Source organism: Neomonachus schauinslandi, chromosome 16, assembly GCF_002201575.2.
Source record: "Neomonachus schauinslandi chromosome 16, ASM220157v2, whole genome shotgun sequence".
Lineage (NCBI taxonomy): Eukaryota > Metazoa > Chordata > Mammalia > Carnivora > Phocidae > Neomonachus > Neomonachus schauinslandi.
Window position 1 is genome coordinate 53,231,927 of NC_058418.1, and position 27,815 is coordinate 53,259,741.

The following is a 27,815-nucleotide window of genomic DNA, read 5'->3' on the forward strand; positions in this document are numbered from 1 at the left end:
TTATTACAGAACAATTTTTATTAATAAAAGCTTTAAACAAAAATCCGTAATTCCACAAACTAACAATGACTTGGCAGCATGCAAGTACTTCAGGCTGGAGAGGCATGTTGGTTCTTAATGAATTTATATATGCTAAGTCCTCATGACATTCGATTCCAAAATGCATGGATAAATTGGCTTGGCATGATTAATAATTTAAAGTAAAATACAAACATAAGGGCAATTTAGACATTGGTTTAATTTATGTGTGTCAATTCAAGGTCAGCGACTGGAAAGCTCCATTAAAAAAAAAATCTGAGGTCAAAAAGATCTTTAGGAAGCAACCACATACCTCTGTACATTTGAAGATCGAGGGCTAAAAATCCATTCCTGATGAACACCATTGAGTAAAGGATGTATAACATCCACCACACATCTATTTCAAAAATGGCATATTTCCAAAATTATCCATTTCTTTACAAATAAACATTATAGTATTAATAACTACAGAGAAGCCATCAGAATGAGTTCCACAATAAGCTAACTCTCTCGAGGCTTTCCTGAGCTCTGTCTCAAAGCATTTACTTTAATCCTGGGGCTTTAGAAACATCTTCTTTACTTTAACTGTTGGTTTTATGTGTCCATTTTCATCTTCTTCATAATTGGCACGGTCTCTTTTTTTGGCAAACTTTTTTCCAATTGTCCCCACCAAGGTCTCATATCTGTTAAGATGGTATGCAGCACAAGTTTAATTAAACAAACAAAAAAACAAGGGAGGAGTCAAGTCTTGTCAAGAATATTAAACCAAATAGGCAACGAATAAGAAAAATCAAATCAAAATGATGATTAAAAGAAACTGATTCAAAATGTAAGAACTTTTCCATGAATGATTAAATTTTTCAGTTTTGTTTTTGCACTATCCTAAATAAACTGAGATGTGTACCTTAAAATATGTATTAGAAGCAGGACTGGACAAGAGCCCTCAACTGCCAGCCTCTGACAGGTATGAGCCCCCCTGCCTCCCAGCCCAATTTAGAGAAAGCAGAAAGTCATCTTCCCGCTGGGGCACTCCATGGAAGACTTTGGGGAAGAGGAGCGCCCATGTGAGAGCCAGTGATTATAACGCGGTTCTGAGGTGACTGTTACCTTCTGGCCATTTCTTCATCTGACACATCGAGCTCCACTGCTTCACCTTCAACTTCTTCCACTTTGTTCTTAGCATTCATCTGGAGCATTAATTTCTGAAAAATGTAACAGTGCTTTCAAGACTGGAACAGGCTTATTAAAGAAACTGGTATCAAATGTATTTGAAGGTAGAGGAACAGAAGTCACAATCTACAGGAATAACCAAAATTTATGAGGGGGTTCTCTGTTAATACTTTCCTTCACAATGTGCCACGAGAAGTCAGCTGTGAATGAAAAAAATAGTAAGACAAACCCCTACTAGAATGGACTTCCTATTAATGATTTTAAATTGTATTTTAGATTGTAAATCTTATTGGTTACTTACATCTAAATCAAGCACACTGCTAACACACTCTAGTGAGTGGGGGAAATAAAAAGCAAACTTTCAGATTTCCTCCAAACTTCCCATCTTTGAGCCAAATGGAAGAAAACTACACTCAAGAGTGATAACAGGGCGCCTGGGTGGCTCAGTTGGTTAGGCTCAGTCTGCCTTCAGCTCTGGTCATGATCCCAGCATCCTGGGTTCGAGTCCCACATCAGGTTCCCTGCTCAGTAGGGAGACTGCTTCTCCCTCTCCCTCTGACTGCTGCTCCCCCTGCTTGGGCTCTCTCTCTGTCAAATAAATAAAATCTTTAAAAAAAAAACAAAACACCATTCTTCAGACTGATACATTAAAAAAAAAAAGAGTGATACTAAATGCAGTTTTGGTGGTGGTGGGGGGCGGCAAATTACTGGATGGAAGGACTGGGAGGCTGGCTCTGCCATTATGGGGAGGACTGGCTTCATTCCAGAACACGAGCGTGGACAAAGCATTCTACATGACGTCCATGTGCCACAGTCTCACCTCCATTTCTTTCTCTTTTTTTTTTGGTAGTTTTTAATTTTATTATGTTATGTTAGTCACCATACAATACATCATTAGTTTTTGATGTAGTGATCCATGATCCATTGTTTTCGTATAACACCCAGTGCTCCATGCAGTACGTGCCCTCCTTAATACCCATCACCGGGCTACCCAAACCGCCCTCCCCCTCCCCTCTAGAACCCTGTTTGTTTCTCAGGTCCATAGTCTCTCATGGTTCATCTCCCCCTCCGATTTCCTCCCCCCTTTCATTTTTCCCTTCCTTCTCCTAATGTCCTCCATGTTATTCCTTACGTTCCACAAATAAGTGAAACCATATGATAATTGACTTTCTCTGCTTGACTTATTTCACTTAACATAATCTCCTCCAGTCCCATCCATGTTGATGTAAAAGTTGGGTATTCATCTTTTCTGATGACTGAGTAATATTCCATTGTATATATGGACCACATCTTCTTTATCCATTCATCTGTTGAAGGGCATTTTGGCTCTTTCCACAGTTTGGCTATTGCGGACATTGCTGCTATGAACATTGGGGTGCATATGGCCCTTCTTTTCACTACATCTGTGTCTTTGGGGTAAATACCCAGGAGTGCAATTGCTGGGTCATAGGGTAGCTCTATTTTTAATTTTTTGAGGAACCTCCACACTGTTTTCCAAAGTGGCTGTACCAACTTGCATTCCCACCAACAGTGTAAGAGGGTTCCCCTTTCTTCACAACCTCTCCAACATTTGTTGTTTCTTGCCCTGTCCATTTTTGCCATTCTAACTGGTGTAAGGTGGTATCTCAGTGTGGTTTTGATTTGGATTTCCCTGATGGCTAATGATGATGAACATTTTTTCATGTGTCTGTTAGCCATTTGTATGTCTTCTTCAGGGAAGTGTCTGTTCATCTCTTCTGCCCACTTTTTGACTTATTTGTTTTTTGGGTGTTGAGTTTGAGAAGTTCTTTATAGATTTTGGATACCAGCCCTTTATCTGTAGTGTCATTTGCAAATATCTTCTCCCATTCTGTGGGTTGCCTCTTTGTTTTGTTGACTGTTTCCTTTGCTGTGCAGAAGCTTTTTATCTTGATGAAGTCCCAAAAGTTCATTTTTCCTTTTGTTTCACTAGCTTTTGGAGATGTATCTTGAAAGAAGTTGCTGTGGCCAACGTCAAAGAGGTTACTGCCTATGTTCTCCTCTAGGATTTTGATGGATTCCTGTTTCACATTGAGGTCTTTCATCCACTTTGAGTTTATCTTTGTGAATGGTGTTAGAGAATGGTCGAGTTTCATTCTTCTGCATGTGACTGTCCAATTTTCCCAGCACCATTTATTGAAGAGACTGTCTTTTTTCCATTGCATGTTTTTTCCTGCTTTGTCAAAGATTATTTGACCATAGAGTTGAGGGTCCATATCTGCGTTCTCTATTCTGTTCCATTGGTCTGTATGTCTGTTTTTGTGCCAGTACCATGCTGTCTTGGTGATCACTGCTTTGTAGTATAGCTTGAAACTGGGCAACGTGATGCCCCCAGCTTTGTTTTTCTTTTTCAACATCTCCTTGGCGATTCAGGGTCTTTTCTGATTCCATACAAATTTTAGGATTGTTTGTTCCAGTACTTTGAAAAATGTCATTGGAATTTTGATTGGGATGGCACTGAAGGTACAGATTGCTCTGGGTAGCATAGACATTTTAACAATGTTTATTCTTCCGATCCATGAGCATGGAATATTTTTCCATCTTTTTGTGTCTTCTTCAATTTCTTTCATGAGTGTTTTGTAGTTCCTAGAGTATAGATCCTTTACCTCTTTGGTTAGGTTTATTCTGAGGTATCTTACGGTTTTTGGTGCTATTGTAAATGGAATCGTATCTCTAATTTCTCTTTCTACAGTTGCGTTGTTAGTGTATAAGAAAGCAACTGATTTCTGTGCATTGATTTTGTATCCTGCCACATTACTGAATTGCTGGATGAGTTCTAGTAATTTGGGGGTGGAGTCTTTTGGGTTTTCCACAGAAAGTATCATGTCGTCTGCGAAAAGAGAGAGTTTGACTTCTTCTTTGCCAATTTGAATACCTTTTATTTCTTTTTGTTGTCTGATTGCTATTGCTAGGACTTCTAGTATTATGTTGAACAACAGTAATGAGAGTGGGCACCCTTGACGTGTTCCTGATCTTAACGGAAAGGCTCTCAGCTTTTCCCCATTGAGGATGATATTCACTGTGGGCTTTTCATAGATGGATTTTATGAACTTGAGGAATGTTCCCCCTATCCCTATACTCTGGAGAGTTTTAATCAGGAAAAGATGTTGTATTTTGTCAAATGCTTTTTCTGCATCAATTGAGAGGACCATATGGTTCTTCTCCCTCCTCTTATTAATGTGTTCTATCACATTGATTGATTTGCGCATGTTGAACCACCCTTGCATCCCCGGGGATAAATCCCACTTGGTCATGGTGGATGATCCTTTTAATGTATTGTTGGATCCTATTAGCTAGGATGTTGTTGAGGATTTTGGAATCCATATTCATCAGGGATATCGGTCTGAAATTCTCCTTTTTGATGGGGTCTTTGCCTGGTTTGGGGATTAAGGTAATGCTGACCTCATAGAATGAGTTTGGACGTTTTCCTTCTGTTTCTATTTTTTGAAACAGCTTCAGTAGAATAGGTATTATTTCTTCTTTGAATGTTTGGTAGAATTCCCCAGGGAATCCAACAGGCCCTGGACTCTTGTTTTTTGGGAGGTTTTTGATCACTGCTTCAATCTCGTTACTGGTTATTGGCCTATTCAGGTTGTCACTTTCTTCCTGTTTCAGTCTTGGCAGGTTTCCAGGAAGGCCTCCATTTCATCCAGATTGCTCAGTTTATTGGCATATAGTTGTTGATAATAATTTCTAATAATTGTTTCTATTTCCTTGGTGTTAGTCGTGATCTCTCCCCTTTCATTCATAATTTTATTAATCTGGGTCCTTTCTCTCTTCTTTTGGATAAGTCTGGCCAGTGTTTATCAATCTTATTAATTCTTTCAAAGAACCAACTTCTAGTTTCATTGATCTGATCTACTGTGTTTCTGGTTTCTAATTCATTGATTTCTGCTCTAATTTTAATTATTTCTCTTCTAATGCGTGGCTTAGGCATCGTTTGTTGCTTTTTCTCTAGTTCTTTAAGGTGTAGAGTTAGTTGGTGAATTCGGGATTTTTCTATTTTTTTTAGTGAGGCTTGGATGGCTATGTATTTCCCCCTTAGGACCACCTTTGCAGTATCCCATAGGTTTTGGACTGATGTGTTTTCATTCTCATTGATTTCCATGAATTGTTCAAGTTCTTCTTTGATTTCTTGGTTGACCCAAACATTCTTGAGCAGAGTGGTCTTTCACTTCCAAGTGTTTGAATTTCTGCCAAATTTTTTCTTGTGATTGAGTTCCAGTTTTAGAGCATTGTGGTCTGAGAATATGCAGGGAATAATCTCAATCTTTTGGTATCGGTTGAGACCTGATTTGTGACCCAGTATATGGTCTATTTTGGAGAAAGTTCCATGTGCGCTCGAGAAGAATGAGTATTCTGTTGTTTTAGGATGGAATGTTCTGTAAATATCTATAAGGTCCATCTGGTCCAATGTATCATTCAAAGCTCTTGTTTCCTTGTTGATTTTCTGCTTAGATGATCAGTCCATTGCTGAGAGTGGAGTATTGAGGTCTCCTACAATTAACGTATTGTTATCAATATGACTCTTTATTTTGGTTAACAGTTGGCTTATGTATATGGCTGCTCCCATGTTGGGGGCATAGATACTTACAATTGTTAGATCTTCTTGTTGGAGAGACCCTTTAAGAATGATAGAGTGTCCTGTGTCTCTTATTACAGACTTTAGTTTAAAATCTAATTTGTCTGATATAAGAATTGCTACCCCAGCTTTCTTTTGAGGTCTGCTGGCATGGAAGATAGATCTCCATCCCTTCACTTTCAGTCTGGATGTATCTGTAGGTTCAAAATTAGTCGCTTGTAGACAGCATATGGATGGGTCCTGTCTTTTTATCCAATCTGCAACCCTGTGCCGTTTTATGGGAGCATTTAGGCCATTCATGTTGAGAGTGATTATTGAAAGATATGAATTAATTGTCATCATGTTGCCTGTGAAGACATTGTTTTTATAGATTGTCCCTGTAAATTTCTGTTGTAGATCACTCTTGGGGTCTTTCTCCTTTTATAGAACCCCCCTTAATATTTCTTGCAGGGCCGGCTTAGTGGTCACATATTCTTTCAACTTCTGCCGGTCATGGAAGCTCTGCATCTCTCCATCCATTCTAAATGAAAGCCTTGCCGGATAAAGTATTCTTGGCTGCACGTTCTTCTCATTTAGTACTCTGAATATGTCTTGCCAGGCCTTTCTGGCTTGCCAGGTCTCTGTGGATAGGTCTGACATTATTCTGATGTTCCTCCCTCTGTACGTAAGGAATCTCTTCCCCCTAACTGCCCTTAAGATGGTTTCCTTGGTTCTAAGATTTGCAAGTTTTACTATTACATGCCGAGGTGTTGGCCTGTTTTCCTTGATCTTAGGAGGGGTCCTCTCTGCCTCTAGGACTCAAATGTTTGTTTCATTCCCCAGATTAGGGAAGTTCTCAGCTATGATTTGCTCAAATACATCTTCTAGCCCCCTCTCTCTCTCCACTCCCTCCGGGATTCCAATGATTCTGACGTTGGAACGCCTCATGGTGTCACTTATTTCTCTGATTCTATTTTCATGGATTCTGAGTTGTTTTTCCCTGGCCTCCTCTTTTCCCTTTTTATCTATTATACTGTCTTCCAGATTGCTTATTCTCTCTCCTGTCTCAGTTACCCTAGCTGTTAGATTATCTAGATTGGATTGGATCTCATTGATAGCATTTTTAAGTTCTGCCAATTCCCCTTTTATTTCTGCCCTTAGAGACTCTATGTTGTCATTAATTGATTTCTCCATTCTAGCCATTGTCTTCACAATTGCTAGCCTGAATTCCATCTCTGACATCTTGGTTATGTCTGCATCCATTTGTAAATCTGCAGCATAAGTCATAATCTCTGAGTCTTTTCTGTTTTGGGGGCTCCTCCTCCTAGTCATTCTGTTGATGGGTGTTTGAGGGAATGTATAGAGTCGAAATTATTGACCAGAACCCAAGCAAGATGCACCTGTTTTCTTGGGACCTTAGGGTTGTTGGCCTCTTGTTTTCCCAGCCTGTCTTCTGTGGGAGGGGCCTGCCGCGCTGTTACTCATGCAACCCTGTTTGGGCAGAGTTGCCCTGCCCCCTGTGGTGGGGGATGGGCTCAGTGGGACTCAGTCTTTGGGGCTTTTGTTCTCTGGCGCCTTTCCCTGGCAGCTTTCCGCGTCTCTTCCGCGAGTCAGAGCAGAAGAGACCGTTTCCAAACCTCTGCCTCAGAGCAGAGAGACCTCAGTCTGTTCTTCAGTGAGCTCTCCAGGCCACACCGTCTCCGTTTCTGTCCGTGCTGCTATAAACTGCAGCGTCCTGGGTTGTGCGCCCCTCTGCAGCGCTCCCAGTCTTGCCTCCAGGTTGGGGCACGTCTCTGCCCTTTGTGCTTCTAAAACCGCCAGCTGCTCCCAATTCGCGCACACGCGACTCCGCCGCTTGGGGTTTCCACCCCCGGGGGTTGCAGTTCACCGGCTCGACCCTGGCGCACCGGGTTTCCGTCTCAGGAGGCTGCAGTTCGCGTGAGTGCGACCGTTGCTCCAGGTTTCTGTCCGGGGAGGGGGCTGCAGTTGGCGTGTGCGCGACCCCGCCAGTCTGGTTTTCCACCCTGGGGGCTGCCCTAAAGTTCTTTCCCGACACTACCGGTCTGCGAGTCTGTGCCCCGTCCGCAGCGCGCGAGGCTGTCACTCACCGGCGGTGTAGGATCCCCACGTCCAGGCACCCTCCCGCCGCCTTTTATCCTCCTATATCTGCCTGCAGGATCACGGCTTTCCGCTTCGTACCTCAAAACCAACTGCCTGCGATATTCTGTTTGTAGAGATCCAGATCTTCTTACATCTCAGGCTGGTTTCGTGGGTGCTCAGAGTGGTCTGGTAGTTATCCAGCTCAATTCCGGGGACCAGTTGAAATAGGGTCCCCTACTCCTCTGCCATCTTTCCCCTCCCTCCTCACCTCCATTTCTTTTTCTCACATTATTAACCCTTTCTTGATTGTTACCCTGGACAAAAAAATTCTTTTTAATGTACAATACCTTCTTTTTTAGCAAAGGCAGGATGAGGAAGGGAAAGCAGAAGACAAACCAGTTTCAATTAGCTTTTCCAACATTTAAAGGACTGAAGAGAAAATAATTCTGGGAATACAAGCTCTGTGAGGGCACAGAACTCAGTTTCCTACTGCATTTCCAGTGCCTCAAGAGAGCTGATGAACCTCAGGTACAGAATATTTACTGAATAAATAAACTCCATGCTGGGTGTAACTAAAGATACATAGAATACTAAAAACATGTTCTAGGGGCTCCTGGGTAGCTCAGTCAGTTAAGTATCCAACTCTTGATTTTGGCTCAGGTCATGATCTCAGGGTCCTGGGATTGAGCCCCATGTTGGGCTCTGTGCTCAGTGGGGAGCCTGGTCAAGATTCTTTCTCTCCCTCTCCATCTGCCCCCTCCCCACTCTCTCTCTCTCTCAAATAAATAAATCTTTAAAAAAAGACTTCTGTAAAAATGTGTTCTAAGTGCATCCTGCTTATAATGAAGTAAGTGCTCTCAAGTTGGTATCTGCTCTCAAGTTGGTATCTTTTCAAAACCAGGTATATATACCTAACCCTTCTCACATCTCATGACAGGTCAGATATGCAAGCCAAACAGTTCAAAACCTTTCCCCAGAGAGAGCGTATTCAGTGTTACAGAGTAGCAGTCATGAAAGCCATCTTCTAAAAGCCTCCCACAACAGGATCCTTTTCCCACTGTATGAGACATACCCTGGAGTGCTTGCCTACCCCTGGCCCTAGTCTCTGGGTAGCACACACGCATCATCTTTGCTCCCCTGACTCCCCCTTTACCCCACTGCCTTCTCTCTCGGAAATCTAAAGCTTTAAGCAGGCTAAGGCAAGGAAAATACCTATTATAAACAAACACTTTTAGTGTTGACTTTGTGTAAACAGAACACCTTAATTATCATACACCCACAAAAAAGGGGGGAAAAAAAAAGAAAACCCATAATCTTAAACTCTGGCGATTAACTTGGTTAACTGTGATTCTCTACAGGCATCCTCAGGAAAGTGATTTTCAATCAGGGGTAGTTTTGCTCACCAAGGGACCTCTGGCAATGTCTGGATACATTTTTGGTTGTCACAACTGGGGTGTGTGTGTGTGTGCGCACATGCGTGTGTGCTCATGCGCACACTACTGGTGTCTAGTGGGTAGAGGCCAGGGACGCTGCTGAACACCTAAAAATACATGGGACAGCCCCAGCTACAAAGAATTATCTGGCTCCAGAAGTCAGTGGTGCCAGGGCTGAGAAACCCTGGCTTCAAGTGACAGTTATAAAACTAAGCTTTATATCATAAACCTCCATTTCACTGGTGGAGTACCTGATAGGATGACTTTTAGTACATGTGCCAGAATTCTAATAAATATTAAACGAAGGTCTGTGCTTCTCTACAAACCTGAACCAGGAAAATTCAAATCAACAGCTCATAAGGTGAATATTTACTTTTCAAACAAACTTTCCAAAAGGTTCATTTAAAAATCTATTTACAAGCTTGGATTAAAACCTGCCTATTGAAAAGCGGAATTATTCAATTTTTAAGTCACATTTTTCCATTAGAAAAGATACATTTACAGGTGCCAGAAAATAAGTTTTCATAATAGCATCATATGAACAAAATCCGGACGTTCCTGTGAAAGAGCTGAGCTGAAACTCTAAACACTCGCAGGGTGCTGTTGGGGGGTGTGTGCTGCTGTATTAAATCATCTGCTAACTCTGCTATAAAACCAGGCTGCAAGGGCTGCAATTTCTTTAAATAGCTCCACCGCTATTTCAAGACTTGTTATTTTATATATAATGAGAAGAAACAGTACCTGGTGGGAAAAAACCGAAACCCAATTATTAGCAGAAAAAATTCAATTGGAAAATTTTAAAATTTGAAGCAATTATATTTAATACCTCAACCTCAGGATTAAATCCTCTGAATGACATTCTTCCATAGAGAAGATCTTCACATAACAAGAAACTCTGTTCTTCTATTATGAAACACCTAAGTGGGAAAATAAACCTGTATTAATAGCGTGTCTACTTACAACAAAGCGGCGCAACTAAAAGTCAAGATTTCAAATGAAAAATCGATCTTACTTAATGGTTCTTAGTAGAATCGAGTAAAAGTAAGGTAAGACTTCTAAATGCAGGGGTAGAAATAAAAACTGATTACCTTGGCCAGCAAAGCGTTAGATGACAAGAGCTGGAGGCTGCAGCCTCGTCTAAATTACACATTTAATTTGCGTAAATGCCTACACAATGCAGAGACCTAGACTATTTATAATAAACCTGGATTTTTCTAATCTGAAGCAGTTTCCCTGATGTTTACATCGCCCAACCCCACCAACTTCTTACTAAGTACTTATTAAATACTCTGAAATTGGAGTCCCAGGCAGCTTTAACGGTGTTTTAGCTGGAGCTCTTACTGTAAACAATGACTGACTTCAGCAGAGAAGGAATTTACTGAAAGGATACCAGGTATCTCACAGAATCACTGGGAAAGCTGGATGAGCAGGAATGGAAAATAGGCAGAAATAAGGGTAGCTAGGTCGATGACCCAAAACCAAACCATGAAAAAAATCTACCTAGTAAAAATGACGCTGCACCTGAGGGGGCTAAGCTCTGCACAGCTGAGGGCACTGGGAGGCCAGTGTTGCCCTGAAAAGGGGATGCAGGTGCGACATTTCGGTCTCTAGAAGGCAGTCTCCTCTGAGTCACCAGTTTATTACCCCAGTCCCAGGTGAACATATCTGACTACAGCCTGAAACCGTAAAACTATCAACCATAAAGCACACTAGGAAGGTAAATACGTGGCCTTTAGGGCTTCTTTGGCAGAAAGTAGACACTACATCTTGTGTCAAGATTCACTCACTCACTCGCTCAGTCACTCAGCCAACACTTATTAAACCAAACAGCCTCGAATAAGAGTCTCTGCTCTCACGGAGGTCACATTCTAGAGTGGTGCCAAATGACAAATAAGAGATTTATATTATACAGTGGAAAAAAGTGAAGTAGGTTATTTCACGCCTGGCTGAAAGAAAGCAGCTGGTACTAAACCAGTCCTCCTACCTATGCCAACGATAAAATAGGACTAAATAAGTCCTATTTCCAAGTCAAAGAACAAGTCAAAGCACAGGGCTGTGGTGCCTGAGAGAAAAAAACCAAAGTAAGCGTTCTGACTGAAGGTAATGAATGCCCACCTTCCGACTGGAGGCAACTTTTAGACTGGAGCAGGGAGTGGGAGCCCAAACCGAGCCCAGTCTTACTGAACTGAAGAGACAAAGGAACTGAAGTTCGGGGCTGCAGAGGGGGCTGAAGTATAGGGATCAAGATACCGGAGAGAGGGGGATACTTAAGGAGATTCTGGGACCTGCATACATGGTCCCCTGGAATGTCTGGCTGAATTCTAGGCTATCCATGCGCAGAACAAGTTCAACAGTGTCAGGGGAAAAAAACAATTTCCAGAGAACAATTCCCTGGTGCATTAGTTTTCTAGGGCTGCTGGAAGAAATTACCACAAAATTGGTGAGTTAAAGCAACAGAAACTTATGCTCTCAATTCTGAAGTCTACAGCCAGTTTCATTGGACCAAAATCAAGGTGTTGGCAGAGCCGCGCTCCCTCCAGAGGCTATAGGAGAGAATTCATTCCTTGCTTCTGCTGACAGCTAGGAGTACTTGGCTTGTGACTGCATTACCCCAACCTCGGCCTCCATGGTCACACTGCCTTCCCTTCTATCTCCCTTTTATAAAGATATACGTGATTGTATTTAGGGTCCACCCAGACAATCCAGAATAATCTCCCCATCTAAAGATCTTTAACTTAATTACACCAGCAAAGTCGATTTTGCCGTATAAACTAACATAGGTTCCAGCGACAAGGACCTGGATATTATTTGGGGTACCATTTTCCAGCTTACCATACCTGAGAAAGAAAATTTACCCTAAAACTGTATGTTGAACAAATACAAGACCTTGCACAAAGGAGGGAAATGTCTGAGTTGTGTCTATCCAACCAAGCTGAATATCCTGTGACACTGAACAGAAAGGTCACACCTCAGGAGTAGGGCGCATCTAGCAAAAGTCAAGGCTGTAAAACCCACTCCGACAAAAACAGGGACCAGGCTGATTGGCATGTAAATTAACTGCCTAAGGGAAAATTCAACACTTCATTAAGGAAGACAACAAAATCCAGGTACTCAGCAATGTAATACATAATGTGAGACACACAATAAAAAGTTGCTAGACATGTAGGGTAGCAGGAAAATATGACCCATAAACCGAGAAAAAACAAATCAATAAAAAAAGATGATGGCATTAATAGAAAAGGACTTTAAAACAGTTACTTTTTTTAGATGGGGGTGGGGAGTGGGGCAGGGGGAGAGGGGGAGAGGGAGAAAGAGAGAAAGAGAGAGAGAAAGAAACTTAAGTAGGCTCCATGCCCAGCATGGGGCTCGATTTCACAAGCCTAAGATCATGACCTGAGTTGAAATCAAGAGTTGGACGCTTAACTGACTGAGCCACCCAGAAGCCCCTAAAAACAGTTATTATAAATATGTTCAAGGATTTAAAGAAACACAGGAATGTAATGAAGACACAAATAGGGAACCTGAATTAAAATATGGAAACTACGAAAACTCACCCAATAGAAATTTTACAACATAAAAAACAATATCTGAAGTGAAAAATTAGAATAGTCCTGTATCAAAAAAACTGAATGATTAAGAATCTTTCCACAGAGAAAACTCCAGATCCACATAGCTTCACCTGTGAATATTTTTTTTAGATTTTATTTATTTATTTATTTATTTGAGACAGAGAAACAGAGATAGCAACAGAGACAGCAAGAGAGAGCCTGAGTGGGAAGAAGAGGGAAAAGCTGGCTCCCTGCTGAGCAGGGAGCAGGAAGCAGGGCTCCACACAGGGCTAGATTACAGGACCCTGGGATCATGACCTGAGCTGAAGGCAGACACATAACCGACTAAGCCACCCAGGCACCCTCGAATAAATAAAATATTAAAAAAAAAAAAGAAGCGTCTGCATTCAGCTCAGGTCATGATCCTGGGGTCCTGGAATGGAGTCCCGCATCGGGCTCCTTGCTCAGTCTGGAGCCTGCTTCTCCCTCTGCCTGTCGCTTCTGCTGCTTGTGCTCGCATTCTCTCTCTCTCTCCCCCTCTGACAAATAAATAAAATCTTAAAAAAACAAAAAAACAAAAGAAAGAAATAGGCAGGCCACAAACTGGGAGAACATATTCACAATACATGTATCTGTTAAAGGACCTGTGTTCAGAATATAAAGAACTCCTACCTGTATAGAAGTATGTAAGCTTTATCAAGAAACAAAACAAAACCTTATATACTGAATTCTAGTTAACGATACGCATATTTGCAACTTACTCTGAAATACACTAAAAATAAAATGAATTGACAGATGTATAGAGGGATGGATAATTACATAATATAAGATGCTAGAAAAAAAAGAACCATCTCATTTTTAAAAATGCGCAAAAGATTTGAATAGGGACTTTACAAAGGGAGATACGGAAATGCCAATAAGCACATAAGAGTTCTTTAATATTATTAGTCACCAGGAAAATGCAAATTAAAAATCATAATGAGATACCACTAGAATGACAGAATAAATAAAATTAAAAAGGTAACACAAAATGTTGGAAGGACGTGGGAAAAATCAGAATTCTACTTCCTTAGTGAAAGTGTAATAAAACGGTGCAGTTACTGTGGAAACCAGTCTGAAAGTTTCTCATAAAGTTAATGATATGCCAACCTTATGACCCAGCAATTCCACTTTTACTGAGGAGAAATTGTAAGCAGATAAGTGTTAGGGGTCCCCCCAAAAAGAAAGACAAGACATAGCATGACACCAGAGAAGTCTTTTTGGGCCCCAAGTTATTTTCTGAGGTCTCTGCCCTACTTGCTGAAGCACACTTCTAGCACAACCTCCTAGGCGGTGTCAGAATCACAAAGAAACACAAAAACCTCAGTAGCTAAAGATTTTTTTTTTTTTTTAAAGATTTTATTTATTTATTTGAGACAGAGAGAATGAGAGACAGAGAGCATGAGAGGGAGGAGGGTCAGAGGGAGAAGCAGACTCCCTGCCGAGCAGGGAGCCTGATGCGGGACTCGATCCCGGGACTCCAGGATCATGACCTGAGCCGAAGGCAGTCACTTAACCAACTGAGCCACCCAGGCGCCCAGTAGCTAAAGATTTTAAAGGAACAAAGAGAAAGCAAAAACTAACACTCTACCAGGCCAGAAATAGCCTAGCCAAATCAGAGACAATAAACCACTGGTAAAACTCCCTGTGCTATTTCAAAAGCAAGCAAGGTCTTGCATCAGGAGCCCAAGACCCCGCCCCATCCAGTTTATACTAGCTCTTGGAGCACTCCCATGAGCCCTTTCGCCGGTCGCGAGACAGTTACCTCGGCTTCACTGTCAAGTTAGTCTCCACCCTCAGAGGAGCACAACCTTCATTAACGTAACAGATACGTGTATAGGCATGTTTTTTTACGTATGCCTACACAACCTCCTGTCTGCCATTACATGTGATGACAAAGCCCCCCCTTTCTGAATATTCATCCTAACCCTAAATAAAAGAAACCCACTCACCCTCACTTGGGAGAATCATGGCTTTGGAAGTTATTCCCCGTGATCTCTTTATCTGCTGCAAAAAGTTTCCTTTGTGGGACAACTCCACGCGGTTTAGTCCTTATTCCTAACTCAGCAAGGAGCGATGTCACATTAGTTCAGCTACAAAATGAAAACGATCTATCCAATTCATTCAAATTCTTTTTATCTAAAGAACTTGTCTTTGGCTGCTGTATGAAAAGTGGTCTGGATGGGCTTCTTGGATGGATGACATCTGAGCCAAGTTCAGAAGGCAATGAGGAACACAACATGAGGCCTGGGGAAGAACAGCTGCGGGACCAGTTAAAGACCCTGAGAAGGGAGTGTAAGGGGCCCACCTGAGAAACAACGAGGAGGCCTCCATGACTGGGAAGGAGTGACAGAAGGGAGCACTGGTAGGAGGTCAAAAGTATTTTCCCGGTGACATTAAGATGTTGTCTTCTTTGGGGCACCTGGGTGGCTCAGCCGTTAAGCGTCTGCCTTCAGCTCAGGTCATGATCCCAGGGTCTTGGGATGGAGCTGCGTATCGGGCTCCCTGCTCAGTGGGAACCTGCTTCTGCCTCTCCCACTCCCCCTGCTTGTGTTCTCTCTCTCGCTGTCTCTCTCTCTGTTAAATAAATAAATAAAATCTTAAAAAAAAAAAATGTTGTCTTCTTCACTGTCGACACTCACACAGAGGATGCAAAAGCAATTGTGAGTAAGAGCTCATCTTGGCATGAATGAAAGTAGGGACACCATACTATGCTAGTAGTCACTGCTGGTTTTCAAAGTCTAAAAAAAGGGAAAGAAGCTGATAAGAATGTTCTTGATGAAGCAGTAAAAAATTTATTAATTTTCATTAATCTTGCCCCTTGATTACACTTTTCAAAAATATTCCGCATGCAAATGCTAAGTACTTCTGCACAGTGAGGCATGATGACCATCTTGAGGAAATGCACTTGTGTGATTTAGTTCTCAGTTGAACTAGCCACTTTTATCATGGAACACTATAACTATGGTTACTCGGACTTGGGTACTTGGCAGACGCTTTTCTGAAAATGAATCAGATGAACTCGTCACTTCAAAGGAACAACTGACAGTACTTGTTGCCAGTTACAAAATTCAAGCTTTCGAGCAAAAATGAGAATCTGAATAGCTTGTGCATGTCATCTTGGGCTTGAAGCTTCTCAGGACTTAAAAGATTTTTCTGATGAACCCATGGTAATATTAATGAATACCGTTTTTGGTATCATATAAGGAATTAAGTTAACATTTAGAAAATCTATACAACTCACTGAACTAATATTTTCCAAATGAGAAATGCATGATGTTAAGAAATCATGCATGGATAAAAGATCTATTCCAAATGCAAGGTAGACTAATGATTATGAAAACTGTATTGACACTTTGAGATTCCATACTGCAGTTAAAGAAACTACTAGTTACTGGGTTTTGGAGTAGTGTCAAAAAATTATCTGAAAAGGCTATTATAATACTCCTCCCCTTTCAATTACATCACTTGTGTAAGGGCGGATTTTCTTTACGGGCCTCAACCAAAACAACAGACTACAACAGGCTGAGTGCAGAATTTAAGAGAATCTACCCAGAGAATCAACCCATCTCTGACAATACCAGACATCAGAAGATTCACAAAAATGTAAGATAATGCCTTTCTTCTCATTAACTCATTAAATGTTACTTTTCTTTCTTTCTTTTTAAAAAGAAAGAATAAAACTTTAAAAAAGATTTATTTATTAGAGAGAGAGAGGGAGAAAGCAAGCACAAGCAGGGGGAGCAGCAGAGAGGGAGAAGGCTCCCCGCTGAGCAGGGAGCACAATGTGGGGCCCAATCCCAGGACCCTGGGATCATGACCTAAGCCGAAGGCAGATGCTTAACTGACTAAACCATCCAGGCACCCTGGGAAACAGTTATATTTCATGAAAAATGTGTTATTTATGTTAACAATATGAGTCTGTCTTTAAAGTGAGCATTTAAAAAATTTTGTTGTAATTTTACACATTAAATATCGACATGAAATAAACCACACAAATAGAAGCTCTTCAGGGGTTCTAAGTAATTTTATAAAATGTAAGTGATCCTTGAGCCCCAAACTTTGAGAACCACTGTTCTTCGGGTTCCTCTCTCCCTGGCCCTCTAGTTCAGCCAGCACCTCACTTCCTTCAGGAACCCCCTTCCCTGAGGGAGCCTAAATTGAGGCACACATTCTCCAGAACCTTTTGTTCAACCTTTTCCATAAGGTGTGGGATTCCCTCTCAATTGCCTAATCTTGGTCATTATCGAGTGCAGCTGATAAAACCTCATCCCTCTCCCAAATCCATCACCCTCGCAGGAAAGCACCATAACTACACGTTTAAGCACTCAAGACAAAAGACAGATCCAGAGGCTAGGAATGGATGCACAGCAGGTCCACTGCTCCAGTCAGAGGGCTTTCCCAGAGGTTTCCAATGACACAATAACTTTAATATAAAAAGGAGCATAGGTGTTTCCTTATCTACAAGCAGTTTCAATAATTAGGAACATTAATTAAATACAGAATTAGCAAAAAATTAAATATTCTAAAACTGTAAGCATTCTGTATTTTAATATCCTTAATTTTTGTTAATAAGGATCCATAATTTTAGAGCCAAAACACATCCAAGATATTATCTATTTCATCTATTTTTACAGATGAGAAACTTCTGCTCAAAAAACAAACCAAAAAAAAAAAAAAAAAAAAAAACCCCAGACTTGCCTTAAAGCCACAAATAACATGCACGGCAAAGCGGGGGAAAAACTCACTGTAGGGAAACAATTCTCTATGGGTCTCTCCAGTGAATGAGACACTAAATGCCCTTTTGGTCTGGAACATCTTTTCAGGGATGTGTGTATAGTGAACCACTTTGAAAGGCAGAGCTATTGTCTTCATTTTGAGCAAAGTGCAGACTTGCTTAATATCCAGTATAATAATGTCTTTCTTTGGGAGCTAAGGGCAAGTTGGCTTGCAGTCCCGTATTAAAGATATAGATTTCCTAAATTCAAGACTTCTCAGCTGTGATACAAACCTATTGTGGGCAACACATACAGGTGGGCCTCGCCACATCATCCCCCATGAGATTTGAGGGACACAGGGGAAATGATGCAAAAGAGATGCTCGTACTGTTTGCTGTGCTGTGAGTAATGAAGTCCTTGTGTCTGACCCAAGAGTCTTGTACCTTCCACCAGCATCCATGAAACTGTGTCCAGCTAACCTATTAATTTGCAAGTAGGGAACAATCTCAGATCTCACAGTTCCCAACATTCATTAGGCCACAGTATACAAGCACAAGAACATGGTAGCCAAATATACTTTTAAAGCAACATTCTATGGCAAAAAAGCAATTAAACTGGCTAGTCTCTGTACTGGGGCACATCCTTTGGAGAAAAATATGGCAAAAACACAGCACAATCTTTGATCTGTAAATTCTACTTCCAGGGATTTATAGCAAGCGTCTTCTATCAGGTTCCCTGGAAACAGACCTTGAGACAGAATTGTGTGCAGAAGTATTATCGGCCAGGGCTGTTTGGGAGATGCCCCTCTATGGAAATGAGGATGGCAGGACTGGGCAGGAAGAGGTGACCTGCAATGTGGCTACACTAAGGCCTCAGCCCCTATGAGGAGCTCTGGGGGGAGGGGGGGAGGCCTAGAAGGCCCCACAGGTGTTCCCAGTTGAGGCAAAGCAGTCCGTCATCCCCCTCACAGCTCAGGCACTGGCTAGGGGTAGCCCCCCAGGGAAGCTGTGGACTAAAGGCCCTAATGGTCCTCGCTGAATTACGGGGCGATATGACAGACATCACAGATGGCAACCTCTAGACTTCCAGAGCACATACACAGCGAAGCCTCCAATTTCAAAGAGAGCAGTAACCCTCTGGAATAACTCAGATACATCAAGGAAAGACTCACAAACACAAAAGAGCAAGAAAGAACGGGCAAATTTCGTAATGTCCAAGTATAAGGCAATACACGTGCTGGCAGTGTTTATCATGCTTTGGGCCTGACCTGCTGTGGTAAAGGCGTCACATACCTTAGCTCATTTACTTCTCAAAACGTATGCGACAGATGTTATCATCATACCCAATACGTAGATGACAAAAGAGGAGTTACACACCATATCCAAGGTCACAAGTAAGCAAGTGGCAGAGCTGGGCATCAAACACAGATCTGCCGGATTCCAGAGCCCATGCACTTAATTAACTAATCCATTCCTCTGGCTCCCTATTTGGGGTGTTAAAAAACACACACCCTGAAGAGATAGCATCCATTTTTCTCTCCAGATCTACTTCTCATTATCTCCCCCCATTCTGTATCCTGGGAGGCTGATTTAAATGTTACACATGGAAGGGGTCCTTTGCAGTCTGGAACCAGGCTTCCTTCCATGGGATTACGTCAGGCTGGCTGTGCTCTTTTATGAAGATAGCAGCTCTTGTAAGATGTCTTCAGATTCAGTAACCATTCCCTCCCCTTGACCCTCTGGGCCTGGAGTGGAAATTACTCCCCATACCCCATAGCTTATGCACCGTCCCTGATGGCCTCCCTGTGCCCTACTCTGTTATACTCTCGACTTACCCAATTTGACAGTGTCATCTTTTCCTGCCAACGACTTAATCTAATATACACATCTATACACAAATAGGCACTGAATGGTGGCAAAGGTGTATTATTTCTTGCTAGGGTCTGACTGCTTGTATCCCCCACAAAATACATATGTTGAAATCTTAACCCCCAGAGATGATGGTATTAGGAGATGAGGCCTTTGGGAAGTAGCTGAAGTCACGAGGGTGGGGCCCTCATAAATGGGATTAGCACCTTACAAAGGAGACTCCACAGAATCCCCTAGACCTGGGGTGCCTGGGTGACACAGTTGGTTAAGCCTCCAACTCTTGGTTTCGGCTCAGGTTGTGATCTTGGCATCATGGAGTTCGAGCCCTGAGTCGGCTCTGTGCTTAGCATGGAGTCGGCTTGAGACTTTCTCTCCCTCTGCCCTAACACCCAGCTACCTGCCCTGCTCTCTCTCTCTCTCTCAAATAAATAAATAAATTTTTAAAAAAGACAAAAAGAAAAGGAACCTCCTAGCCCCTTTCACCAGGTGAGGACACAGTGAGAAGCTGCTGGCTATGAACCAGGGAGACAGCCATCACCAAAACACCACCACAGTAGTGCCTTGATTTTGGATTTCCAGCCTCCAGAACTGTGAGAAATAAATTTCTGTTCTTTGTAGGCTACCAAGTCTGTGGTATTTTGTTATAGTAGCCCAAAAGGATGGAGACATTTGCCTCCCAGGAAAGGAATCTAAAGGTCATTTTTCTGGGAATATGTTATGTTGGGGGAAAAAATACTGAAAACAAGATAGGAACCATCTTGCCCTTCAATAACAATAAGTAAAAAAAAAATCTGGAATACTTTGTGCAAGTTTAGTCAAGGCATAAAATTAAATTATAGATCCTTACCAGTAATGGTCCCTTCCCACACCACCCCGCTCCCAAATCCACACTGTCTCTGGCTTTGTCTTCCCCTTCCTCAGGGCCACCTTGCTTCCTCCGAGAAGCAGCAGAGAAAAGCAAACAAAGAAGCAAGCAGAGAAAACAAAGTACCTTCCTTCCATATCTTTGGTGGGGCATGCTTTCTATCTTTAGGGAAGGATATATAGCCTTCCAGAAAAGATCCAGAGAGGTCAGCCAAATGAACAAAGGAATACAACAAAAACAACAAAAAAAAATTATTAGGTAAAGAAAGGAAAAACATAAATGTGCCTGAATAAGCAGCATCTTCCATCATCTGACGAAGTTGAAATAAAACTACCATACCACAGAGCTCACTAAGATAAGAAAAGCACCGAGGAGAAATGGTAGCTTTAAGAATTTAGATAAAAATCAGGGCGCCTGGGTGGCTCGGATGGTTAAACGTCTGCCTTCAGCTCAGGTCATGATCCCAGGGTCCTGGGATTGAGTCCCGCATCGGGCTCCCTGCTCAGCGGGGAGCCTGCTTCTCCCTCTGCCTCTCTCTCTCTCTGTCTCTTATGAATAAATAAAAAAAAAAAAAAAGAATTTAGATAAAAATCAATAGATGATATGAACTTATCACTCCTTCATTCAAAATTATTTCTCAAGCACCAACAACGCTTAGAGGTGGAAGAGAAACAGTCTAGTATGGTATCCAGCATTAGCCATGACCAGCTGGCTGACTCTGGGCAAGTTACTCTCTCAAGCTTCAGATTCCTCAGCTATAAAATGGATGGAATAACAGTAGCCAGCTCCTAAGTCTGCTCTGAGGATTAAATAATTAAGAGATTTTAAATGCTTAGCTCAGTTCCTGGCACATGTTATAGACTCAATAAATGTTAGTTAAGGTGACTAGTATTAAAAGCAGTAAAAATTAAAAAAAAAAGAAAAACACACCCTAAACTCTTGACTTGCTTTTAAGAACTCTACTATTCAAACAAAACTGGAGAGGCCTAAAGTACACACCTTCCAACTTAATCTTCAAACTTAATGTGACAGGGAGCATACCGCAGATTCTCATAAAAGCTCCCCAGTTATTACCAGAGATGAATGGGCTAGATTCCTTTATTCATCATAGAAAAAGAACAACGTTATAAATGAGGGCCAGTAAAAATGTATAAATCCAACTAGAACTTACATAGATTTAATAATTTTAGAAAACTATTTGCAAAGCTAATTCAAGAAACTGAAGAGATACTTCAGAACGATGAGTCCCATTTATAGGGATTTCCCTCTGAAGGCCCAAAGCATCATTAATATAATTTCTAATTAACCTACTCTTTTTCTTTAAGCTCTGGCAAATCCAAATACCAGTGCTCTTCACTAATGATTTTCTTTTCTTCCTCTTCTAGTTGTTTCTTGGTCTCCGAGTCCAGTCCCCTTTGCATGAACTGTCAAAACAAAACAAAATCAGTGTCAGCAACTAGTTTTCTCAACTTAGAGTTGAGGAAAACTCAAATGACTTTATTCCTCCATGTGCTTTCCCTCATTTCTCCAGGAATACTATCTCAGGGGTGGGGGTGGAGGTGCTGGGACCAAAGCAGCTTAGCTCTGCCCTTGAGAACGTCACACCAGACTAGCAGGGAGCCCACTAGAGCACACAAAAAAGTAATGTGGACTTCCTTCAGAAGACTTCAGAAAGATCTTTACTGTACTTTAGTTTGTCTAATTTAACAAAAACAAACAATAAAAAAACTGTATTAGGTAAGTAGCTCATAAATGTTTCAGTTTTACATAGTAGCCAGTGGGGAAGGGCTAAGACAAAAGATACAGACCAGGACAGGCAGGTAGAGACGGAAAGTGAGAGGAGCAGAAACAGGAGAGACACAATACTTTCTGAATCTCTTGATGACCCACGGAGCCCACTGGTCTCTGTACCTGCTGATCTTGGTCTGGAATGCCTTTTCTCATGCTCCTCCACCTGGGCAACTCCTAGCCCTTCTGATATATAGGAAAAGCTACTCCATCTCTGTGAAATCATCTCTGACACCTGCAAGCCAAACTGGCATTTCTCTCCTAGATGCTTCATATGACATCCTGAAACAGTCTCACCACACTTTAATTTCTTGAGCACCTGTCTCTTCTGAAGACCCTGAGGGCAGGGACTTTGTCTAGATTGTCTCCTTGCTCAGTTTCAGCGTGATGAATGATATGTAGTAAAGGGTCTGTAAACACAGACCAAAGCAAAACTGTATCTATAAGCCTGCTCTTCACGTATATTTGTCCTCTGAAAGGCTGATTACCTCTGCGGCTGCTCTTTATTCTAAAAAGTGCAGAAGCTCAACTCAAAATAGGCCAGTAGAGAAATCAGCAGTCTAGCTGCTAGTCTCTTCCCTCCATAAACAGTATTTCCTCCGGGGACCAGTGAACACAGCAAAATGATAGAATATTAATAAGGAAAAAATAAATTCAGAAAACATCCAGGAGCCTCCAGAAGTTAGCTCTAGAATTTCACTAGTTTCCATTTATCCTTCTTTCTTTCCCTTGTCCAAGCTCTATATTACTTTTCCCTCCATTCCAACCCTTCCAAAAACACAAGCATTTTTAGGCATAAGGGCTTTACCAATGAATACTAAATGAAATGACGAAACTTGAAAAACATTTACAAATAAAATACAGTGATAACATCCAGTTCTGACAAGGATATGGTGTGACTGGATCACTCATACATTGCTGGTGGGAATATAAAATGGTACAATCTCTGCGGAAAACAGCTTGACAGTTTCTTATCCAACTAAATAAACATGCACTTACCATACAACCTAGCAATTGTCCTCTTGAGCATTTATCTCAGAGAAATGAAAACTTACGTTCACTCAAAAACTCATACAGGAATATTCACAGCAGCTCTATTTGTTAATAGCCAAACACTGAAGACAACCAAAATACTCTTCAACAGGTGAATGGTTAAGTCCTATGATAGTTCCATAGAATGGAATACTACTCAGCAATAAAAAAGGGAAGGAGCTATTGATACCCAACAACTTAGATGGAACTCAGTGAATTATGCTGAGTGAAAAAAAGCCAATCTCACAAGTTTACGTATTGTACAATTCCATTAATAGAACATCTTTAAAATAACAAAATTGGGCGCCTGGGTGGCTCAGTCGGTTAAGTGTCTGCCTTCACCTCAGGTCATGATCCCAGCGTCCTGGGATCGGGTCCCGCATAGGGCTCCCTGCTCCTCATGGTGATGAAACAGTTTTGTATCTTGAATGTGGTGGTAGTTACATAAATCTGCACATGATAGGCTGTATGGAAAGATCACACACACACACGAGTAAAATGGTGACATAAATGGTGGTTCTGTGAATTGTACCACTGTCAATTTCCTGGCTTTGCACCGTACTCTAGCAATAGAAGACAGGGAGTGAAGGGTACATAGGATCTCCCTGTACATTTTTTGCAACTTCCTGTGAATCCATCATTATTTTAAATAAATGTAAAGGAAATGTTTACACTCTATCTAAAGTGTTTTGTAGTCTTCATCCTTTTACCTGTGTCTCTATCCTCACCCAGGAAAGAACTGGCAGTTTCTGGAATGCATATCCTGTACTTCCCAATCTTTCTGCCTCTGCTACTCAACATGTTTCCATTTTCTACCTGGCAAAATATCCACTTGTAAAGGCCCAGAGCACATGTCCTTTGGGCCCTCCTGACTGTTGTTTGGCCAAGCTCTTCACCGACCTGTTCCCATAAAAGAACATCTTTCCCTACGTCTAAGAGCCTTATAAGCACTGGCTTATTGTTCATTATGTTTCTTCTGTGTCTCCCAAAAGACAGAGATTCTGAACAGCAGACTATGTCTCTTGTCCATCTTCTATTACTAGTACTCAGGCTGCAGCAGATATACAAGAGTCATCCAGATATACAGGCTCTGCGCTGAGCAGGGAGCCCGACCCTGGCCGACCTGAGCCGAAGGTAGATGCTCAACTGACTGAGCTACCCAGGTGCCTCAGGACAAACCTTTACTGAACCCTTGTATATCCATTGCAGCCTGCGTACCAGATGCACCAGTGCTCAGCGGAGAGCCTGCTTCTCCCTCTCCCTCTGCTGCTCCCCCTGCTTGTGTGTTCACTCTTTCTCTCTCTGTGTCAAATAAATAAATAAAAATCTTTAAAAAAACAAAGGTTCTCTGAATGTAAATCCAGACTTGTCTTATTCTCCCAGACTCTCTTTCTTGGATGGTTCTTTAAACCCACATGCCTCATTTCATCACTTATATTCTTGGTGATACAACTCACCAATCCTACCCAACTGCCTTTTTATCTCCTATTTTTAGTCAAGTAAGTATTATTTATGGCATACAAAATAGCTATATATGTCTGTGTGTGTGCGTGCACGTGTGTGTATTCTGTACACATGGAAAGGCTAGAACACCCTATGAATACGAATCAAGCAACTCCAGATTTAGCAATCCAATTCTCCTGACTCTACAGCATCTAAGAACTCTCTATTAAAGCTTAGTGATTTGGCTTTACTCACAAGTGAGGGCCTACAGCAGGTATCACAAATTACAGTCCTTAGGCTGGACATCAATTGCTGTAAATAAAGTTTTATTGGAACAAAGATATGCTCATTTGGTTCTGAGCTACAATGGCAGAGGTGAGTACGTGCAACAGTGACTGTTTGGCCCACAAGCCTAAAGTGTTTATTATCCGTTCCTTTACAGAAAAAGTTTACCAACTCCTGTCTTAAGAGCCCCAAAGAGCTAAAATCACAAAGAAGTGCCCTCTCTACAGTCATTCCATTACACTGACAGAAATACCACCTATATCCTTCACTTTCTTTTTTTTAAGATTTTATTTATTTATTCATGAGAGAGAGAGAGAGAGGCAGAGGCAGAGGCAGAGGGAGAAGCAGGCTCCCCGCGCAGCAGGGAGCCCGATGCGGGACTCGATCCCAGGACCCTGGGATCATGACCTGAGCCGAAGGCAGACGCTTAACCGACTGAGCCACCCAGGCGTCCCCATCCTTCACTTTCTACTTCCCATCAGGATCACCCTCCAGTTCCCAACAGGTGACCAAGGCAGAGGATTTCAGGTACACTTGAAAACAAATGTATTAGTATTAAATTCTCAACTCTCAACTCTCTGAACAGCTACAGTTACACTGGATACAGCAACCTAATGCAGTGCTCCATTCATTCTCACAGGACACTCCTCTATCTGTATATATATTATTTCCTGCTGTCCTGCCAATAAGTTCTTTCTCATCAATGACTGAAGCTGCTAACCCAACTAGAAAATCTGTGTAATATTTCCCCCCCCTCCTTTGCTTCCAAAGTCCTGTTGAGTCTTCCCCCCACTGGGGTAGGGGTTGATACTTTTAAGGTAACTTCTTCCTTCCTAACTCTTTAGTCAGATCTTTGGTCTGAGTCCTAATCACTCAGGCACATCTTCATTTGATCTGCCTGCTTTGCTAATCCAACCCAATTCTCTGATTATAAACCGTAAGTCAAAAGAAGACTCTGTTGGGTAAAAATTGAAATTTTGCTAATATGTATGAAAGAAGTACCTTAGAAACCATAAGTTACATGATTTACCCTACACCCTCACTCACCCTATTCATCCCTAGTTACACCCTAGCTCAACTCCAAATCTGGCACATGCAACATTTACTCTCCAATCTTTCAGAACATTATTTATGCCTTGCTTCCTTTTTTCTGGAAATTATTCTCTAAACATGACATCTAACACTGTGCTGTAGTGTTCAGCGACAAGCAGTACAGAGTAGTAGTTAAGAGCAGGGGCTTTGGAGCCAGATTGCCTGAGTCTGGTTCTGTCTACACTACTTGCTGGCTGTGTAACTTTGGCCAAGTTACTTGTCTGTTTCAGTGCTTCAGCTCTAAGAGAGGCAATAACTGTTATCTACCTCAGAGTTATTAGGTGGATTTTATGGGCTGATATATGCAAAGCACTTAGAACAGCTGTCTGGCACCTACCAAAAACTATAAATGTTTGCTATTATTATTCTTCAAGTTTTTAAGGCCTGGTTGTTTCCCATGTTTTAATTTCTGTATTCCTTTTTATCTACCCTTGTCTTGTTTTTTTTTTTTCACTTTGAAATTATTTGTGAAATTGATTCGATTTAGAATCTAAAAATCTATTTTGCTTAAAGTCCACGACATTCATTTTAACTGTTCTAATTCTATTCCCACCGCCACTGCGACCAGATCATCAGAACTTCTAACTTGCTCTTTCTGAACGCAATTTTGTCCCTTGTTAGGTCTTTCTCTCACCAATGTATTCTCCAGAGGGCAGTTAAAGTAACTTTGAAAATTAAAAAGGACAGCTAAGATGCTGTTACCCGTGCTCAATCGCTTCCCCATGTTCACAAAATAAAGGGAAAAAAAAAAAATCTTAATCCGGCCTAAAATTCCTCACGTGGCCACTAGCTACCTTTCCAGGCCCACTTTTTGCTACTTGCCTTCCAGACATACCGAATTATCTTTAGTTCTTGGAAATCGCAAGGGATTTCTTGGATTTTTGCGTCTCAGACTTCTGAACTCGCTTTTCCCTGGGTTTACGTTGCCTTGAGGCCACCCTCCCACCTACCCTTCCACCTCTACTTTAGGGCCACTTCCCACAGAAGCCAAGTAAGTGTCCGGCGCTTCCGACGCTCCGAGCATCACTGCACTCAGTGCCACGGCATCCTGCTTGCTTACGTGTCTTTTTCCTATCCCACCGCAGGCTGTTATGAGGGAATCCGCCGGATTTATAATCCAGTTCCCAGTGCCTGAGGCAGAGCAAGCGCTAAGTGAATGAATGAATGCCCAAGTTGGAGGCCCTCCGTGGCTTCCCTGGTGCCCCGGCGCGTTTGCCGCGTCGGCCCCTGCCAGGTCCGGAAGCCCAGGTACCCCTGTTGCCCGACCCGCCCCCCGGCGTCCCCGCACCTTCATGCGCAGCAAGTTCTTGGACAATTTCGTCTTGCGCTCGGCCGCCATATTGGCTCCTACTCGGAGCCGCGCTCCAGCACTAGCCCCCGCTGCGCACGCCCACTGCTGCGTGCGTCGTGGCGTCGTCCACGCAATCACGTCGTCCCGCCCCGTGGCTCCGCCCCCGTTTCTCGCGCCTTGGCGCGTCCCGGGATCTCCGCGCGTCGCTTCAGGGAGCCCTCGCCTCCCGGAGGAGCTAGGGGTAAGGACACGCAGGGTGAGAGCCACTTGACGTGGGGAGGGGAACGTCTAAAGAGGCCTCATTCGGAGGAGGCCCGAGTTTTGGCCCCTGGGAGCGGCCGGTGGCGAGTCCCGCCGCGCCTCGCCGACCCAGTGGAGCTGGGGAGACCTTTGAGACGCTCGCCGCACTGTCCCGGTTGGACCGCGTCTGACACGCGTTTGCGTCGCGGACGGCGGGCTTCCCGGCCCCCGCACCACGGCCCGCGTAACCGTTTCTCCCACGTTGAGGACACTGAGGCCTGCGTAGGCTGCTCCGCTGGCCCGGGA

The 27,815-nt window shown here is 42.4% G+C and overlaps 1 protein-coding gene across 1 annotated transcript; it reads right to left on the reverse strand.

Annotated features, from left to right (window-relative positions):
• Window positions 1–27,356, reverse strand: MPHOSPH6 (M-phase phosphoprotein 6). The gene is made up of 5 exons (XM_021702652.2): window positions 27,267–27,356; window positions 21,650–21,762; window positions 10,127–10,217; window positions 1,126–1,220; window positions 1–701 (listed from the first exon to the last, which is right to left on the reverse strand). Exons 1-5 carry the CDS (start codon window positions 27,315–27,317, stop codon window positions 566–568), a joined length of 486 nt encoding a protein of 161 aa, XP_021558327.1. The 5' UTR covers window positions 27,318–27,356; the 3' UTR covers window positions 1–565.
• Between the last annotated feature and the right edge of the window lie 459 nt (window positions 27,357–27,815).